The following is a 20,084-nucleotide window of genomic DNA, read 5'->3' as shown; positions in this document are numbered from 1 at the left end:
TGTGTCATATCTTATTCAATCTTCATGTTATGGGGCAGAGGTGATTTTTATCTTTAGTTTGCTGATGAGGGGACTATACTACTCTGAAAGATGAGGTTATTCTAGAGGTAGAGACATTGGATTATAGAGCAGAATTCTTAATTCTGATTTTATAGAAACAGATACTACAGCATTGCCTTTCTCTATATCAAGGATTCTTCATATTGATGTGGGTTAGCATCACCTGAGAACTTGGGGCGAGTACTGTGCTGGATTCCACTGCCAGAGGTTTGGGTCTGGGAGAGTCTGTGCACTGGGATTTTTTTTTTTTAAAGCTCTCTAGAGACTCTAATGTGCAAAGCTGGAGACCATTAAAGTATTAGGAGGCAGAATTACAAATGAAGGCTTGAATGTTTTCACTTTTTCCTTAAATTGTTATTTTCTCCTGCCATTCAGACAAGATGGCATGTCTGAGTATTGGCCAGGATCCTTGAGCCTCTAGTGCCATCCTGTAGCATCCATGGTGCAACTCACAACAGTCTTTCCTTGAATTTCATCTTTAGGGAGAGAGGCATGGAATCATGAGCTACTATCTTATCCCTGATCCCCCTAATGTACTGGGGGAGCTAGAAGCTGGAGTTATGCAGTGGGGGTCAGGGAAAAAAAAAAGACTGTGTCAGATTCCCCCAGTAAAGTTCACTAGACTTCCCAGGGGGAATCTGTGGAAAAGTTCCTAGCCATTTCTAATAGATTTCTTCCGGATTCCCCAGAGAGGTCAGGGAAACCTCTTGTGCTCTAGACCAGGCTACTTGAAATATATTTAGATTCAGTGTTGTTGTGGGTGAGAATCAGCTCTCCCAGTTTGAAATGGTCTGGGCTTTTCCCTGAGGGAGTCTGTGAGGGGTCCTAATTATGATCACAAATGAAGGATCAGAACCGGACAAGTAGTAGCACGTCCTACCCTGACATAGGTTTATAAGTGAAGAAGGCTAGTTAGCTTTCCAGTGAATTAAGTTCCTGTTTGCATTTATTTCCAGTGTCAGTTATTTAATTCAGAACTTGTCTTGCCGGTCATTGGCTCTTAGTAAAAGAAAAGAGGTTGCATTTCTCTGTGTTCATGTGTTCAGAGGAGACCTTTTATTTTTTAGTCTTGAGAAGAGAAAACATAAGGAAACCATACTTTCCTTCTATGGACTTTGGACCAAGTTTAGTCTTTGTGTGTGCTTTGCACTAGTGTTTATATGCACATAACAAATACATTAATGAATTAGGATTTCTTTTTCCTGCTATGAATTAGAACTCTTTTTATAGAGATAACAGCAACACATCTTTTCTTCCACTGTCGAAAGGAAAAAAAAAAAGGAATTTGTTAATGAGGGATATTGGAGAATCCCACTGGAATCCATGAGCTAGGAGCATTTCGAGTATGGACCAGAGTCCTGTGGGAAACCTGTCTCCATTATTTTTCTCGGCCTATCTCTGCAATCAGCTCCGTTTTTGGCTTTGCTCTGGGCTACCTTCCTTTGTTCCTCATTTCAGTAGTGGATTGTGGTTGCCAACAGCTTATGTCCACCCAGACACGTGGGAGGAAACTCATCTCTCTGTTCCAGCCTCCAAATTTCTAGAGAAGAGATCTGACTGACCGAGCCTGGACTCTTGTGCCTGACTTGTTGGGCTGCTTCCAGAGGGGGAGGTAGCCCCTGGGGTTCCCTGGGGGAACACAGCTGTTCCCATGAGATCCTGTGGGACACTGAAGAGAGTAGTGGAGTTCAGAGAAGAGGGAGGGCTGGGCTAACAAACATGTAAAGAGTGCGCACAGCAGCAAATAAAACATTTTCTTGAAATAAAATGCCTTAATTGACACTATTAAGGATGGAATAAATTGAAATGTGACTGAATCTCTACTTGTGTCTTATCTTAAGTCTTCTCATGTTATCAGTGATAACTAGCATCATCCCATGCTATTGGCTGTAATCCAGGCATCAGGTCTCACGTGAAGTGACAAAGTCTATACTGATACTTTATCTTCAGCCCTCTTACATGATCAATGATAACTAGCATTTTCCCATGTCACCACCTGTAATCCAGGCAGCAGGTCTTTAATAAGTTTAATGCTAAAAGTGTAAATAAAACCTTACTTCATGAATCTTCTAATTGTTAGTTCATGCTGTGAGTGTTGATGAATATGTAAGGACAGAAATACACTTAATCTGTCTATTGTTTAAAAATCCAAGACACTCATTTGACTGCTGGTAAAATAACTGTTTTTGCATTTTGCCTTAGCTAAATAAAGAAAATAAAACGTTGAAAAGAATCAGCATGCTCTACATGGCCAAGCTGGGACCAGATGTAATCACTGAGGAGATCAACATTGATGACGAAGATGCCAGCACCGACCCAGAAGGCACTGCAGAAACGTGTGTCTCCGTGCAGTGTCAGAAGCAGATCAAAGGTGAGACTTGGCTTCATCACTGGGGGTATTTCTGATATTTCTCAGCCCTGGTTGTCCATTGGTATCACCTGAGAACTTTAGCCTTGGATCCTCCTTTAAAAAGTTTTGGAGTTAAATGTTCCCAGGGAGTTGCCTGGTTGAGAATCACTGAAGGACATCACATTTGTGCATTATGAATTACTTTCTTGTTTGGGAGTAGGCACTTTTGAAAGCATTATCTTGATGAAAACAGCCAGTCTGTAAATATTCTTAAAAATCTGGACTATATGTTGAGCTATTTTTGTTAAGTGAAAGAAAGAATAGATAAAATCATATTTAGCCAGTGCCTCCTATTTGTTGGTTCTTTTTTGGAATCTTTGGGGAAGATTCCTCCCCACGTTGTGGAGTCTCTGCTCTCAGAGGATTCCTCATCTGATTCAGACACTGAATTGTGAGCAGTATGCAGTGTCCAGCATAAACACTGTTAGACAACTGATGTGTTGATAAGCGTGAGGTGTAGCATCGCATGGTACCACTAGTAAATACACTTTAATTTTATTTATGATTTATATATATATACACACATATACATGATTATATGTACATACTGTTTATATTAAAGATGTAGGAAAGCAGTCTGAAGCTCAATAACTTTTAGGGCATTTTTGCATTAGGCATATGCCAGAAGCAATACTTGTCAGCTTGTCGGCATAGATAAAACTTCAATTGGAAGTAGAGAGAAGTATAAGAAAACCCTCTTTATCTGGCACTCCACCCCCTTAACCTAAGACAAAATAACATTTGTGTTGGTGGAGAGGGAGAAGTTGACAGGATTTTCCTTTGTCCATAATCCTCCCCTTCTCTTAGGTCTTGGATGCGATAGTCCGTCATTTCTTCCTTCAGGATTAGGCTAGCCATTGGAGAAAGTGATTTTGATAGAAGTGTCTGAGAACTCCTCCAGGTCGGGTTCCTGTAAATGTTTGATTCAATTTATAAATAACCTCAGAGAATTTTTTTTTAACTGTCCTTGGAGAGGGTAAGAAATTGAAAGCAGGTAAAACCTGAATAGCAAAACTGGAGTCCTTGGGCATCAATTTAAGACTATGCTAATCTGTATAATATATATATTTTAAAAAATTTATTTATTTGAGAGAACGAGAATGAGCAAGGGGAAGGGCAGAGGAAAAGGATCCTCAAGCACACTCCCCGCTGAGTATGGAGCCTGACTCCAGCAATTCCAGGACCCTGAGATCATGATCTGAGCCAAAATCAAGAGTCGGACACTCAATCGACTGCCCAGTTGCCCTTCTGTGTATGTTTTTTTACTGTTTGAGTGGTGAAAGTAACTTTCATCTACCACCAGAAGCTCTTGCACTTAATGGTTGCTAATTTTTTCATTTTGGTAATAAGAGTTTTTGTTAAATTCCAACAGTAAAAAATATGAAATAAATTAAGAAACAGAATACCAACAACTTTGGAGAGAAAATTACTAGAATTAACCCTTTTTCAAATAGGTTATATTTTGAGTCTGTTCAAATAATGTTTGAGTGCTATAAATTGGCAGCAGGTCAGGATTTTTTTCTGCCAATTATCAACTGCCCCATTGTTTATTACATTTTATTGTGACAAGAGCCCATGGCCATTTTAAAATAAATAGGAAATTAATACAATGCCTTAATTTGTTTTGCTGAAATCTTAAAACATTTTACTTGTAAAATGCCAGAGAGTTTTCTAAAATACGAGCTTGCTAGAATGCAGAGAAAACATGATCTGGTACATTTAATAATACAGTGAGATAGTGTGATATAAGATTATTAATAACTTTGGCTGCATGCAGGGGCACAGAAGTGAGATTTCCATCATTCTCTGCTTCTTCATTTTACTTTTAACTGGTAAGTAACCTTGACCATAAGCTACACAGGGACTGGCATATCCAGGTCTTTTACAAGATTGATTCTTTTAAAAATAAGTTTTATTTATATTGTTTCCCTCCTTTTATTTTTTCTTTCAAAATGCAGAACTTCGAGATCAAATTGTATCGGTTCAGGAAGAGAAGAAGATATTAGCGATTGAATTGGAAAATCTCAAGAGCAAACTTGTAGAAGTAATGGAAGAAGTATGTATCTTAGGCCTGAAAAGCAAGACTTTTGGTGTTTTTAGGGTGTTTGGAGACCAGCTCAGTTAAAAACTTGATGTCGGGTTAATTTCAGACGTGAGAACCATGTACCAATTTTGATCTTCTCTTCTATCTCTATTTCAAATATACAAAAAGGTGTAGAAAATAAGATCATAAACATTCATATACTCACTACCTAGCTCAGTAAATAAAGCATCAAAATCGCAAGAAGTGTTCCTGTTATCCCCATATTTCACTATGTGAGGCAAATTTGAAAGAATAATACCTGCAGTTTGAGTCATCTACTTTATTGCTGCTGCTGAAGACATATTTTGCTTCTCCATCGGATAGTTGGCTCAGTTGGGAAGGGTCCTCTTGTGTACCTCCAACATAAGCATATGTGATAGATGGCAAAATGGGTTCAAGTTGGTGTTCAGAGAAACTTTTAATTTTTCCTTTTGAATGGTCTTTAAGAACAGGAGCCCATAATTGCCTTTCTTGGCACGATGCTTCCAGGAACTGCGTTTGAGATCATGATTTAACTTGTGTCCGTGGTTCCCAGATTCCACATCCCAAGCTTTCAGACCCATCCCTCAGGTGACTTACAATTAATGCTGAGGCATCGATCGAGGCATCGATCCCTTCAAGTGAGCGGCCTTATCTAGCTACCTCAGTTTGTGTACCTATCTTATTTTCATAAGAGCCATAATGAGAGAAAGGTTGGGAGGTAGTGTCCACTAATTTCAGCCTTGGTCGTATTTACTTCCTGTGGCAGAGCTTCCTAATGAATGGGCAGGAGGATGATGATACTTCGGAAGTGGCACTCCTGTTGGAGAGTTACCAGTTACTAATTCAAACCAAAACCAAAAATAGAGCTTATACTGAAACAACCAGTTCACAGGCTCTCTGGCATGCTGGTGGATTCAGAGTCCCTCTCCAGGACCATTATCTTAGTTTGTTTCTTGACTGTAACCTTAAGAAAGAGACAAACACATTTTGATGCACTCTCTTCCTCAATTATGGTTATTTACTGATCATCCTGTCGCCGTCCCACATAGAGATGTTGGTGGAAGCCCTTTCTGAAGTACTTTTATTATTACTATTTTAGACATATGAAAAGTATAAAAAACAAAATAATGAAGATCTGTGCGTCTACTATCTAGCTTAATACACAGTCTTGAAAACCTCAGTATCATTCTCCCAAACTGCGTTCTTCTCACTCTTTGCCCTGTTTCCCAGCATTCTGAATTTGGTTTTTGTCATCCAGTACATGTGTCTACTTACATTTCTTGCTATAATACATGGTACTTTGAGTGTTTTTAAATGATGCAAATGTACTTGATTTTTATTTTTGCTTTTAAAAAATTTTTATTTTAAGTAGGCTCCACGTCCAGTGTAGGGCTTGAACTCATGACCTTGGGATCATGAGTCACATGCTCCACTGACTGAGCCAGCCAGGCACCCCATACCTGCTTTTTAAAATTCAGTATTGTGCATGTGAGATTTATCCACTTTGATACATATAACTTTACATTATTTTTTTGAACAATCCTGTGATATTCTCTTCCTATTGATACCAAAAATTTCTCAGAAGTATAAGTTTTTTGGGGAAGATTTTCATGTGTGCTTTATTTAAGCCAGAAGTCATCAAAGTTTAAAGTATTTTTCATTTAAAAAATTCATATGTGTTTTACTTAAGCTAAAAGGTATCAGAGTTTGAAATTACTATTAAGATTGAGTATTGGATCTCTGCATGATTAGTGTATTTTTTCTGGGTGCTTTCTAGTTGGATTTTTGCATTAAAAATATCATTTACAGGGTTAGGGACCAGTGCCGTTTGGAATTTGTAAATAAGTTTTCTACCAAAGGTACATCCTAACTTAAGTAGTTACCTTTGAAACCTTAAGAAGAACATTAATAAAAGCCCAACACAGTAAAGCAAAACTTTATGTTGAATGTTGAACAGCAGTTTGTGTACCACACATCACCCTATGTCGTGTTTTACAATGTTGGGTGTTTTCTTCCCTTACAATCTCACATTTTTAGGTAAATAAAGTTAAACAAGAAAAAGATGTTTTAAATTCAGAAGTTCTTGAACAGAGAAGAGTCTTAGAAAAATGCAATAGAGGTAGGTGTTTCCAGTCTTTTTTTTTTCTCAGCTGTGTATGTAATTTATTTGGTTTACATACATTTTATGTTGTTTTATACCTCTGCCTAAAGAGTCTTGTAACAAGAATATCCTTGTATTGGTTTTCCTGATTTCTAGCCTTGAGTCTCTCTCTCTCTTTCTGGTTATTTTATCACCCAACCTCAGAGTATTGGGATTTCTAAAAGTGCTTTTCACTTGAGCAACTTACGGCCCACTTCAAACCAAAACAGTGTTCTATCTACATATACTCTGGGACCATAGCATTATTGGCTCTTCCCTCAATATATATGGAGTTGGAAGGTTGTTTTTAATCCAGAAGAGATTAGGGTATCTACATGGATACATGCAACATGATATGAAAAAAATTTAAAAAAAGAGAATATAGAAAATGAAGCAGAGCAAAAGTAAGATTAAATATTGATAGACAGCGTTGCTTGCCAGCTGTGAGGTCCTGCGCATTCCTGCCTGTGTGCAGTGAAGTCTGGCTCTGAGCTGTCCCGTAGAGATTCATGATCATTTCTGTGAATCCTATGAAAATGAACCTCTTGATCACGAGAAGCACACCTGGTCTCATGGGGGGAAGGAATTTTCTCCAAGGGCTACCACCAGAGAAAACGGAATCCTTGTTCTAAAACGTGGCATCAGGTCTCACGGGGGCTGTTTTCCACACCCCCTGCTTCAGGACAAGCGAATGATACCGGGGGCGCTTCTGCAAACACAGTTCTGAGCCGGGGCCTCTCCTGTACTTTTTTTTTTTAATTGATTTTTTTTTTTTTTTTTTTACTTCCTGTACTTTCTGTTCTCCCCCCCCCTCCCCATCTACTCTCTTTTCTAGTTCAGAAGCTGCAACACTGAAAGGAAACCTTCCAGCCTTCCCTGTTGTTACTGGTGCTAGTCCTCTACCTTTGGGTCCCGAATTGAGATTTTTGAATAAATAAAGGACCTGGCAGTTCAGTGTGGGAGATACGGTAGATTGTGACATGTCAGGGCAGCCAGGGGGGCTCAGCGGTTTAGCACTGCCTTCTGCCCAGGGTGTGATCCTGGAGGCCCGGGATCGAGTCCCATGTCGGGCTCCCTGCATGGAGCCTGCTTCTCCCTCTGCCTGTGTCTCTGCCTCTCTCTCTCTCTCTGTGCTTCTCATTAATAAATAAATAAAATCTTAAAAAAAAAAAGATTGTGACATGTCTCAGCTCGTTCCACACTTAAGAAGATAGAAACGGGTCTTGATGCGTGGTGCTAGAAACAGACAGTTCTGCAGAGGGCAACCGCGTGGATCTCGCCCTCAGAGATCCCGCTCCCTAGGAAGAGAGAGAGATTATATAACTAAATGCGTGATGAGGACCAACCACATTTCTTTCAGAATCCAAGTCGAAAGGGCCAGGACAGGTGAAAATTCACTTTTTTCTTTTCTTTTCTTCTTTTTTTTTTTTATTGTGACGTTCAAGACTGAGAAAAGAGAGTCAGTTGTGTTGCCCAGGCCTCCAGATAGTCATAGTCGTCTTTGTTTTCTTCATGAAATTTCTTTTTTTTAAATAGGTTTGAAAGTCATTGGGCTCTCGGGGACCTGTAATTCACATCACAAACCACCACTTACATTGCTTTGCTGGAGTAAGAGTATTCGTCTTTCCTCTGAGAAAGCAGTAGATTTACAGAGCACAGAGCTTGAAATTCTATGTCATTACCCAGCAAACCGGTCCTTAGTCAGTTAGGACTGAAGTGTCCTGGCGGAACATTGTGTGAAAGCAGCCATTAAGAGTGCCTTTTTAAAGATTTTATTGATATGACTCAGCTCAGGATTGAAAGTGCCTTGTAGAGGCAGATGGAGAGGCCAGTGTGATACCTACCTGTGTTGTGCCTAATTTCTAACAGCATCATCACTCCCTCGAGCCTGTCTATAGCGTTAAACGGGCCACGGAACGTCAGAAAGTAGTAAAGATTTCGTGTTCTCTTATTTGACAAGACCTTCCCTTTGAAAATTTCTGCCCTACATTGATTTCTTTAATTCAGAGCTCTGACTCGGCCTGAATGGATCTAGGGCTGTTTCCCTTTGTAAACATGGAAGATGCTTAAAAATAACACACAAACATATATATATATATATGTATATGTATTTTTCTTTTTCTTCAGTTAGTATACTTTTTGGTGGAAAGCATAAATTCAAATAGGAAAAGAAAAAAAAATCTCAATATTTATACTCCAAGTAAGCACTATTGACATCGTATATATTCTTCCAACCTTAAGAAAACCATATATATGTATACACACACACACACACACACACACATTAAATAGTTTGTTAAGTGTGTTCATAACATATATGGACGATGGGAAGTATCAGCACAAGAAATACCTCTTTAGCTCTTGGCACTTTACAGGTCCCTGAACATCAATCTCTACTTGTACCCCCTCCTCCCTCGGATTTTTATCATTGCTTTTATTTACAGTCCTACCAAGTATGTCTGTATCTCTAACCAGCATGTTGATTGATTTTGCATGTTTTTGAACTTTATATTAATGGTATCACTTTGCATATGTCTCTGTGCAGTTTTCTGTGTCTCTGAGATCTGTTCCTGCTAAAGGGCTCTGCTGTGGTATGTTGACTTTCCTGGTGTATAGGATGCCATTCAGTGTCTATACCAGAATTCACTGTTCCAGTTTGAGTTTTTTTCCACTTTTTTGCTATTCTGAGTCATGCGGCTACAGAAATTCTTTTACATGCCTCCTGGTGCACGTGTTCAAGAGTTTCACTAAGATAACATGCCAAATGTAAAAGTTTCTCTTCAGTGCCAGCACATGATGCCGGATTGCTTTTTAAGTAGATTTCCACTCCTGTTACCGGTGTGTTTGCTCCCATCGTTCTGTATCCTCTCCAAACTTGGTGTAACTCTACTTCTTGACTTTTGCAGTTCTTTCTTTGGTGAGTATAAAAAGGTGCCTGTGTTTTTACTTTCCATTTCTCTGATTACTAGTGAAGGTACGTATCTTTCTGCACATTCACTGGCCTTTCACAGGTTTCCTCTTCTGTGAAGTGCCATGTGAATGTGTTTTGTGTATGCAGCTTGTAAAAAGCAGAAATGAACTCATTTAAAAAATATATATCATGAATGTCTTTTGGTCCCATAAATATGCTTCTACAGTGTCATTTCAGTGGCAGAATCGTGTTTCGTATATGTACCATACTTTCCTGGTTCTGCCTCTGAGACCATCTGGATCATTCACTGTTATTAGCAGTGATGCCAAGAGCATTCTTGCAGCTTCATTGCTGGACATGTTCATGATTTATATTCTCTCGGGGGAATCAGTATGTTCCCAAAAGTGGGATTGTCGAGTCAGAGGGCATGAGTGGTTCTAGGTTTTTGATTCACATTGCCAAGCTGCCCTGAAAAATGGTTTGATCCATTTATATTCCAAGCAGCAATGGATGAGGGCGCTTGTATGCTGGTACAAAGAATCCTTTCAACACTGTTTTTCATCCAGATTCCTGACTGTCTGTGTGGTGTTTTGTCCATTTCTTTTCCTTGTCTTCCTAAGTGTCCATGCTAGCAGTAGAAGAGTATGAGGAGATGCAAGTAAACTTGGAACTGGAGAAGGATCTTCGAAAGAAAGCAGAGTCATTTGCACAAGAGGTAAGTGTCCAGAGACCTAGTTTTAAATTTTTATTTCTGAGAGGACTTTGTAGATGACATATCAAAATATGTTTTGAAGTTGAGTAAGAACTTACCACCTAGAATTAAGGGAGGCCAGCTGTGGAATAATGTTATGTTCACTGAACCTGGTGTTAGAAGATTTGGGTTCAGATTTGGCTGTGTCAAACAGTCACTCATGTGACCTGAGAGCAGCCCTCAGCCTCGCTGGGGCTTCACTTTCACCATCTCTAAAATGTGTGATGCTACCAGTCCAGCCATGTGGATTTTGAAATCAAACGGCATGATCTTTCAAAAGGGTTTTGTACAATAAAATGCTGCATAGGGGAAAGAAATGACATTTAGGGTTACCTGCAAACTTGTGATGGGGAGTCCAGCTGGAGTATAGGATTTCTGTACATTTCAGTAGCCTTAGGAATCTAGGTGACATCTCCAAATACCATCTCAAATAACAGTATCGTGGTGTTAGTGTTTCTCCTCACCTACTAGATGGTGATCTTATTATTCTAGTTGATTCTTCCACTTGCTATGGAGCATTGCCACATACATCCATTATTGTAGCCTTTCACCAGAGTAACACTCTTCCTCCCCTGTTAGAGATAAGCTTTGAGTTTCTCATGTTTCAGCTTCCCTTTGTTGACATGTTGTTGCTGGGTATTCTTGGCCCTAGGGCTGGTTTACATGGAAATGATGAGGCATCAGTTGGCTGAACTGTAACAGCTCAAGGATGTTGCTGGTCTGAGATTTCCATCATGTCTAAGTATCTTGAATCTGCATGCACACTGCAGGTTGAGAAGGAAAGTAGCTAAGGAAATGTAAAGCACACGTAGGTAGAAGTATCTAAGGTGCAGAAGGAAGACAAAGCATGGGGTTATGGGAACGACATTTAAAAATCAGATCATGGTTTTGTTCAGGAGTCTTTCTGCATGTGAATGTAGCTGTGCTAGCAATGAACTGTGTAAAAGCTTTAGGCCAAGAAGATGTGATTTGAAATATTCCGATTCATTTTATTCAGAGAGTTTAATGAAAGGTGAGTAAAAATTGTCCTCTTATTACTTGGAAGAAAGAAGAAAAGAATTGAAGTGTGTCAGAGTCCCTTGGAAAAGCTGCAGCAACATAAACAGTAGAGGGGAGGGAGACTGGGGATAATGTGAAGATGCCTCCACCGTAAAACTGAAAGGGTGGGCTTGTTTTGACCCAAATGCCGGGGTCTTATTTTGAGAGACATTTTCAGTTTTCTATCGGTTTGTGGAGTGACGTTAGAAAACAAAGTAGCTCAAAGAGAACTTGAAGGCCATGCAGTAGCAGAGAAGATAGATAGAAGAAGCAAGATTCTGCAAATATGAAAATGAATGCTTGACTCTGTCCTTCACCTGGTAGTGATTGGTGGAAACGGCGATGCTGACGTGTGACCTCGGCACAAGGGGATGGAGGTGTGGCAGCCGGTCGCACTCCTCTTCTGGGTGGCATCAGGATTTGCAAGGGTACTTAGTGGTTTTACAGCATCTAGATTCTATCCACACAGTAGCGAGAAGAAATTTTTTAAGATTTTATTTTTTAAAGTAATCCCTGCACTCAATGTGGAGCTTGAGTACAACCCCAAGATTGAGAGTTGCATGCTTTACTGACTCTGGCAGCCAGGCACCCCAGAAACTGTTCTTTATTTATTTTATTATTTTTATTATTTTTTAAAGATCTTATTTATTTATTCATGAGAGACACAGACAGAGAGAGGCAGAGACACAGGCAGAGGGAGAAGCAGGCTCCACGCAAGGAGCCGGATGTGGGACTTGATCCCGTGACTCCAGGATCACGACCTGGGCCAAAGGCAGGCTCTAAACCGCTGAGCCACCCAGGGATCCCCAGAAACTGTACTTTAAAATAAAGTTGGATTAGAACCCATATACCTTCTTCTATGTATGGTTTGCAGATTCATAGCTGCTTTTTTTTTTAAGATTTATTTATTTATTTGAGAAAGAGAGCATGCACATGAGTGAGGGGAGGGCAGAGGGAGACTCCATGCTGAGCGTAAAGCCCAGGATGGGGTGAGGGTGGGTGGGGAGGGTTCCATCTCAGGACCTTTAACATATGACCTGAGTGGAAATCAAGAGTCAGATGCTTAACCAATTAAGCCAGCCAGGCGCCCCAATTCTCAACTTTTAAACAGATGACTACTGCTAAAAGGTGCAGGACTTGGTTTAACGAGAGAAGTGCCAGTCTTGCGTTTTGGTTTTTAGTGCTTCAGTGAACATCTTCATAAACCAGACACTGTGCTGTTGGGAATATGATGGTGATGAATGCAACTATCATCCCTGCCCTTTTGGAGCTTACAGTCTGGAGCCCTAAAATTCATTTTTTTTAAAGATGTTCTTCATTTACTCATGAGAGACATAGAGAGAGAGAGAGGCAGAGACATAGGCAGAGGGAGAAGCAGGCTCCCTGTGGGGAGCCCAGTGAGGGACTCAATCCCATGACCTAGGATCATGCCCTGAATGGAAGGCAGATGCTCACTGAGCCATCCAGGCATCCCAGAATTCAATATTTTAAATTACTTTATATTTTTAATTATAAAAGGAGTGTGTATACCTTGTAAAAAATACAAACAGTTCCCAAATGTGCAATTTTCTTGGTTGGAGGATACCTCATGGATCTTCCAACAGCATGGATACCTCCTTCAAATGTGTAGGGTGGATATGCTGTGAGACTGTTTTGTAATAAGTCCTATTTTCACTAGACAATGCAGATGACATTTTAATATTCTTTCAGAAAGAATGAATTCTATATTAATGACATAAGTTTTTTTCTCGCTTTCATTCTTTGAAAAGATTTATGAAATCTCTCTGAAATTCTGACACTCATGATGTCATTTGTGTGATAAGAGACCACCTCCCTAACCCTAGATATCAGGTTCTTACCATAGTTCAAAGCCAAATTCATTACTCTTTGGTAACTAAATTTTTTTAAGCACATCTTTAGAAGGTGTTATATAGAATATTTCATGTGAATGTATTAAGGTCTAGAAAAGGTAGTCTAATGAGTATTTTTTTCAAGTTACCATGGCTATCTAAGGAATTTCTTTCCTATATGCTCTTTTCATCTTTTACTATTTAGGAATGGTTACAGGGTTTTGTGAAAGAAATTCATATTATTAACATCCCCAAGACATAATCATCACTCTCTTCTTTCTAAAATAACCAAGTTAAATTGTTTGTAATCATGTAAAGTTGAACAAGTTTTCCTGAGTGCGCATAGAGAAGAGGAACTGTCACTTTTTTCCAAGTGAAAACCGGAGCTCAGAGAAGCAGTGCAGTGAGGGACTCAGTTGTGCCCTGACAATGGCCTGAGCCCAGTACTGTTTGACTGCTGAGTTCACCGTCCCCGCCTTGGTTGCCCACACCGACGCTGCCCCTCGGCTTGCTCTTGGCCTCTGGGCACTCTTGGGGAAAGGCCTCGCTCGCTGGGAAGCCAGAGGACTCACTGAGTCCAGCTGCTATTTGCAGGCCTCCTTGTTAGCTTGTTGAGGCTAGGACCCTGGTAAGGGACCCCAGCCAAGTTAAATTGTAGGAGGGGAAAGATGTATTTAAGATGACTGCAATAGTAATAGTAAATCGAAATCGCTTGTTTCAATTATACCATTGGTTTCAGATATCAGATACTAGATGAGATATGAATGAAATATGGATGACTCTTCCCTGGAGTGTGTATGCTCCCAGTCTCACTGTCCTCGAGCTCAGCACCTGTGCGTGCACACACACACGCATTCCCCCCAAGCCTTCTTACACAGAAAGCCTCAGGTGGAAGAAGAATATGAAATATGGGCCTTATTTCAGAGTTTATAAAATATGTGTAGAATCATCTACTGGCTAACTGGTATAGGGTAATTAAGGAAAAGAAGTAACAGGTTAATAGAAAATAATGTATTAAAAATGTGAGCTTGTAAAGGCTAAATGAATAATAATATAAGTGTATCTCATCTTTTTTACCCTCTTGACTGTTAACTACTTTCATCACTGGGGAAAAGCTAATTGGTATGAAACAAAGTACATTAGGTTTGTAAATACCAGAGGAAGGAGGTTAGCCAGGTGATTAAGAGCTTTGACTTTTAAATCAGACAGATCTCAGTTTAGATCCTGGTTTTGCTATCTCCATGTGTTTTTGGGAAAGTCACTTTATCCCTTTGAACCTCACTTACCTTATTAGTAAGAATGGGATAATAATAGTATCTACTTGACAGTGTTATTCTAAGGATTAGACGATGTGTTATATGTAAAATCATCATCGTGTCTATCACATAGTGCTAGTCAATGTTAGCTCTTCAAACCGCAAGTGTTTAATTCATAGGACTCATGTAAGGATTAAAATAATAAGTATAAAATATTTAGCAGAATACCTGAGGTAAGACAAGTTCTTGGTCAATACCAGCCTGTATCAATACCAGCCTGTACCATAGTATTAATGTATTTTTTTTAAAGGAAGAGATTTTTTTTTTAAGATTTTTAACTTATTTACTCATGAGAGACACAGAGAGAGGCAGAGACATAGGCAAAGGGAGAAGAGGCTTTATGTGGGGAGCCCAATGCAGAACTTGATCCCAGGACTCCAGGATCATGACCTTAGCCAAGGGCAGACGCTCAACCACTGAGTCACCCAGGTGCCCCAGTATTAATGTATTTTAAGACAATAATAAAACTTTAAAAACTGAAGCATAGGACACAATTATTACATACATGCCTCATTGGGGCAAGGAGGAAGGTCCTTGAAGATTGCATGAAAGTTATGTATGAAATCATAACGATCATTACTTCTAAAAATGTAATACTGTACAATTCAGAAATTGCCTTTAACTTTTCAATAAAAATTCCACGTACTTTCCTGTTGTTTTGCTTTCAGTTGAGGAGATACGTGAGATTGATTGGCATGTACATTTCTGTAATTAACTCTTGCAGATGTTCATTGAACAGAACAAGCTAAAGAGGCAAAGCCACCTTCTGCTGCAGAGCTCTGCTCCTGACCAGCAGCTTTTGAAAGCTTTGGAAGAAAATGCAAAACTCATCCAGCAACTTGAAGAAGAGAGAATTCAGCATCAGAAAAAGGTAACAGATTTTCTTCTGGTGTCTTAATAACAGCCACAGACAGGAGAGGGCTAAGTCTGGTCACTTAAAGCCCCCCCGTTGGTCTTAGTAAATCTTTCTGGTTTTTCTGCTTTTTTAGAAAAAAGTAACTACCGAATGAACTTAATTTAGTGCCCAATTTATAGTGCACTATGTGGACTTCATTGTGGTCTTTAACCTGTCCAAAGGTCTGAAGAAGCAAAGGAAAGAGAGAGAATTTAAAAAGACCATGCATAGTGCACGGAATGCACAATTGGGACATCTGTGAGTCGAGTGTGTATTGGGGACTGCATACACAGGGAGACTGCGTTCGTCTCCGAGAACTTACGAGAAGGCACAAGTGTTATTAAAAGAGGGAGGAAAAGTCCATCGTTAGGGGTAATTGCTTGCTTAGAAAAAATTTCTGATTTTGTGAACCTCCACAAATGTATATGTTTAAAGACTTCCTAAGTGGTTATTTTATTTTGTTTGAGTGGAACTATTCCAGCTGACACAGCCCACCTTTGTGTGCCAGGCAGAAAAGGTAGTTGTTGTGGTAGGTGAGAGAGGAGGCGGGAGGGGAGGAGGCAGAGAGGTGGAACAGAGGCTTTGAAGTGAAGGAAACCACTTAAGAAAAATTACATCAATATTTATACTATTTACAGTACACCTCGTTTGTGAAGAAAAGGCTGTTGGCTGCTATTTATCACCTGTCAAAGTCTCTTTAAGCAATAATATTGACATTTAACCCTCGGAAGTTTCTGAAGTTTTTACAAAGTTGGTCCTGAGGCAGAGCGGATTTTTATTTTCCCCTCAGTAAGAAATGTTGGTGTATGCACAGGACCTCCAGATGAGTAGCTGGGAGCAGTGATTGCCCCTGGAAAGAGGACTAGGGAGGAGAGATTTCCCTCTTTCCTTCTATCTTCCTTCCTCCCTCCCTTCTTCCCTCCCCTCCTCTCCTTCCTCCCATCCCTTATTCCCTCCTTCCTTCCTTCTCCTTTCTTTCCCTTCCTTTCCTTTCTTTCCTTCTTCTGTCCCTCTTTCCCTCCCTCCTTCTTTCCTTCCTCCTTCCCTCCCCTCCTTCTTTCCTCCCTCCCTTTCCTCCTTTCCTCCCTTCCTTCTTTCCCTCCATCCTTTCCCTTCCTTTCCTTTCTTCCTTCTTCCCTTCCTCCCTCCCTCCCTTCCTTCTTGGCCCCACAAACAGGGATTATCATTTCAAATAATGAATAGAGGAATACTTATTTTTATGTAGCTCATGCTAAGATTTTTCAGTTCTGAAAAACCTTAGTAGTAGTAGTTAACCCGTTTAGTAAACCACACAGGTCTAGAACCTCCTGAGTTGAACTGAAGTATGGGGCTCCATCGTTGGCTGTGTACCTTGTTGGGGTAGGAGGAGCAAGTACCTGATGCTGAAGATTGGCTGAAAGTTGTAAATTGTTCCCATCAGTACTTCTAAGACTATTAGACTGAACTGTGTAATCTTTCCTGGGGGGGTGGTGGTGGTTTAAATGGTTCTTACCTGCCTGTAAGTTCCCCTGCAGATTCTCCAGCTGTCTTTTAAACACTGTGTTGTTTCTATGGTGATAAAAACAATATATGTTTCTTCTCATAAATGGATGTTGAAAATACAGTACAAGTTAAAGAAGAAATTAAGATTGCCCAAGAATTCCATATTTTGGTACCTATCCAAACTTTACACAAATGGTTAATTTTATGAATGTATGTACCATGCATACTGTTCTTCAACCTGATTTGTTTTTAGTTGGTAACATATCATCCCATGTTAGCATATAGTGAGCTTTGTGATTTTATTTTTATTTTTTAAAAAACTTACATATTTATTTTAGAGAAAGAGAGTGCAAGTGGAGGGACAGAGGGAGAGACTCTCAAGCAGACTCCATGCTCAACACGAAACCCTATGAGGGTTCAGTCTCACAACCTGAGATCGTGACCTGAGCCGAAGCCAAGAGTAGAATGATCAATCAGCTGCACCACCTAGGTGCTCCAACTATATGATTTTAAATGGTTGTATAGTATTTTAGTTAGTGAACATACCATGATTTATTAAATCCATAATATTGGTGGATATTTAACTTATTTTCAATACTTTCCTGTTACAAGGAACACTGTGGTGAATAATGTAAATACTTGTCTTACTATTTCTTTTTTTGAGAGAGAGAAAGCCTGTGAGTGGGGTGGCGGGGGTGGGACAGAGGGAGAGGGAGAGAATCTTAAGCATATTCCATACAGGGCTTGATCTCACCACCTTGAGGTCATGACCTGAGCTGAAATCAAGAATCCTCAGATGCTTGACCAACTGAGCCACCCAGGTGCCCCCTTACTATTTCTTTAAAGCAAGTTCTAAAAGTAGTGTTGCTGAATCAAACCGTCTTTCCATTTGCTTTCTCGCTTTCTTTCCTTTTTTAAGGTTTTTGATACTTGTTACTGAATTATCCCCCTAAAGGTTCTTTTTCATGCTACCTGAATTTTCTCTTGAAAATGAGTATGAGGTAGTAATCTGTTTTAAATGAATCTCTTAGGTATTATTTTACCTTTTCGACCCATGTTTCAACACATAATTATCTGGGACATTAGTCTTCAATAAATTTATATTGGTTTAAATAGCTGGCATTTTCAATTATCACCTGTACTCCAGAATTTGCATGGTTTTTAAGATGGATTGGTAATCTCTTTGCTGTGACTTGAAAAGTAAAGGGAAACTGATCTTTCCCCCTTTAATTTTCCTTGACAAAGGCAAAGCTGTCAATGTCTGTTTATGAATTACAGGTGAAAGACTTAGAAGAGCAGCTAGAAAACGCAGCACTCCACAGAGAGATACGCAGCCTCAAACAGCAGCTGGGGCTTCTGGAAGAGGATAAAAGAGAACTGGAATTGAAATACCAGAATTCGGAAGAGAGAGCCAGAGATTTAAAGCATTCTGGTAAAAGTGTCCAGTGGGCCACTGTGTCTGAGTAGTCTGTGAGTCCCCTGTGCCCAGCACAAAACCCGGCCCATAGCTAGTCCAGAACGCTTGGCTGAATGCTATAGGGGAATATCAAGATCGCTTCAGTAGAGTGGCCACTGTACTCCAGGGATTCACAAGCATGTAAACCTCTGTGGACTGAGAGCATGTGCAAGCCTCCCATGCAGAATGGAGAGACAAAGATACTGCTCATCTGACCAACATTTCGGCATTTCTCAGGGCTTCAGATGGGACAGATAGAAGTATTTATTGAGTATTTATTTTGATCATTTTAGGGAGTGCTTCCCCCCCGCCCTTTCCTTTTTTTTAGAGAGAGAGAGAGAGATGGAGAGAGAGAATCCCAAACAAGCTCCATTCCCAGCACAGAGCCCAACTCGGGGCTCGGTCTCACCACTCTGAGATCGTGACCTGAGCCAGTCAGGAGTCAGATGCTTACTTGACTGCACCACCCAGATGTCCCTTAGGGAGCATTTTTTAAAAGAATTAAACTTTTAAGGTTCATACAGCCCTCATTTGTGGTCTAATTATACCCATGAACTAATACTTTCAGTGTCACACCTAACAATAAAATGGGCAACAATATGTATATTAAGTGGAAAAACTTTTAAAACACCAGGGGATATTTAAATCAAAGGATTTATTCATTCAGTTCCAGAAGGCTTGACAGGAATGTGTGAATTGGATTATTACACAGGGATAAGTAATAAGTTTCTGTTGGAAGGTAGGTGATTTAAGGAGGCAGGTTGTTCCTTTTATAACAGCTTCACTGGAGATATTTTTGGTTAATTTTATACTAGAATTTTGAAATCCGTATAGAAGAACCAGGTAGGCCTTTTCTCCCCTTTAAAAAATATTCAATGCTTTCTAACCATGAAAATGAATTGCAATTTACTTCTTAAAAAATTGATCTAAAATTAAGATTCCATTCTTTTTAAGTGACTATCCAGGTAGCCTATGTCCAGAGCCATGTTTTTTATTGATAGAAGGGGCAGACACTAGAGATAACCTGAGATTCAGTTTTGAGTATGTTTTATTTAGTATCTGCTGTGTGTATAGCCAGCCTTACCCTAGGGTACTATAAGAAATCTAGGAAAGAAACCACGCCTTTTGTCCTTGAGGAACTCACACTCTCTTTGGAGAGACCGACACACACTTATAACTAGAGGACTCTTGGCTGACCGAGAGCATAGCCCACACTGCTTATTTAAAGTGTTGAGCGTAGAAACAAACAGGCAAGCTCATTGGGGTTGCAGTTACTCATGGAGAGAGGAAAGGCTGGGGTCAGCGGCAGCCGTTCCTGAGTGCAAACAGTATTCAGTACCTAGAGCCTATTGGAACCTGTCTTAGAGGTATTTGTGTCTGCGATATAGATTGAAGTTGAGCTCCTTGAACTCAAAACTGTATCTTGAACAGCTTTGAGCAGGGACCCTTTCACACTGTTGGGCTAAAATACCTGCTCCATTAAGGATGTGAATAAATTGAGGGGATAAATTATATTTCCAGAATCCTCCTTCAAAAGAGCAAAAAGGTTCTGAAGTGACAGTGTCCGAGTCTGGTTAAAATCAAGAACTCTGGGATTTGCAATTTTTGAAGGAAATTAGGTGGAGGAGGAAATTATGTTATTAAGATTCATTACTAAATGTCATCTTTAAAATTAATTCCTGGTCTATACATTTTAAAAGTCAAGTATTC

The 20,084-nt window shown here is 39.8% G+C and overlaps 1 protein-coding gene across 2 annotated transcripts in view; it reads left to right on the top strand.

Moving 5' to 3' along the window:
* The window catches only part of SHTN1 (shootin 1), a 97,039-nt gene that overhangs the window by 34,091 nt on the left and 42,864 nt on the right, over positions 1-20,084 (top strand). For both annotated transcript variants that reach the window (XM_055299945.1, XM_055299946.1), the window contains exons 5-10: positions 2,263-2,431; positions 4,429-4,526; positions 6,573-6,654; positions 10,207-10,301; positions 15,266-15,412; positions 18,197-18,350. In XM_055299945.1, coding sequence (XP_055155920.1) covers positions 2,263-2,431; positions 4,429-4,526; positions 6,573-6,654; positions 10,207-10,301; positions 15,266-15,412; positions 18,197-18,350 — 745 coding nt within the window. The remainder of the gene's footprint in view (positions 1-2,262; positions 2,432-4,428; positions 4,527-6,572; positions 6,655-10,206; positions 10,302-15,265; positions 15,413-18,196; positions 18,351-20,084) is intronic.

This window comes from Nyctereutes procyonoides, unplaced genomic scaffold, assembly GCF_905146905.1.
Source record: "Nyctereutes procyonoides isolate TBG_1078 unplaced genomic scaffold, NYPRO_anot_genome, whole genome shotgun sequence".
In the NCBI taxonomy this organism is placed as follows: domain Eukaryota; kingdom Metazoa; phylum Chordata; class Mammalia; order Carnivora; family Canidae; genus Nyctereutes; species Nyctereutes procyonoides.
This window is presented reverse-complemented; position numbering and strand designations above follow the sequence as displayed.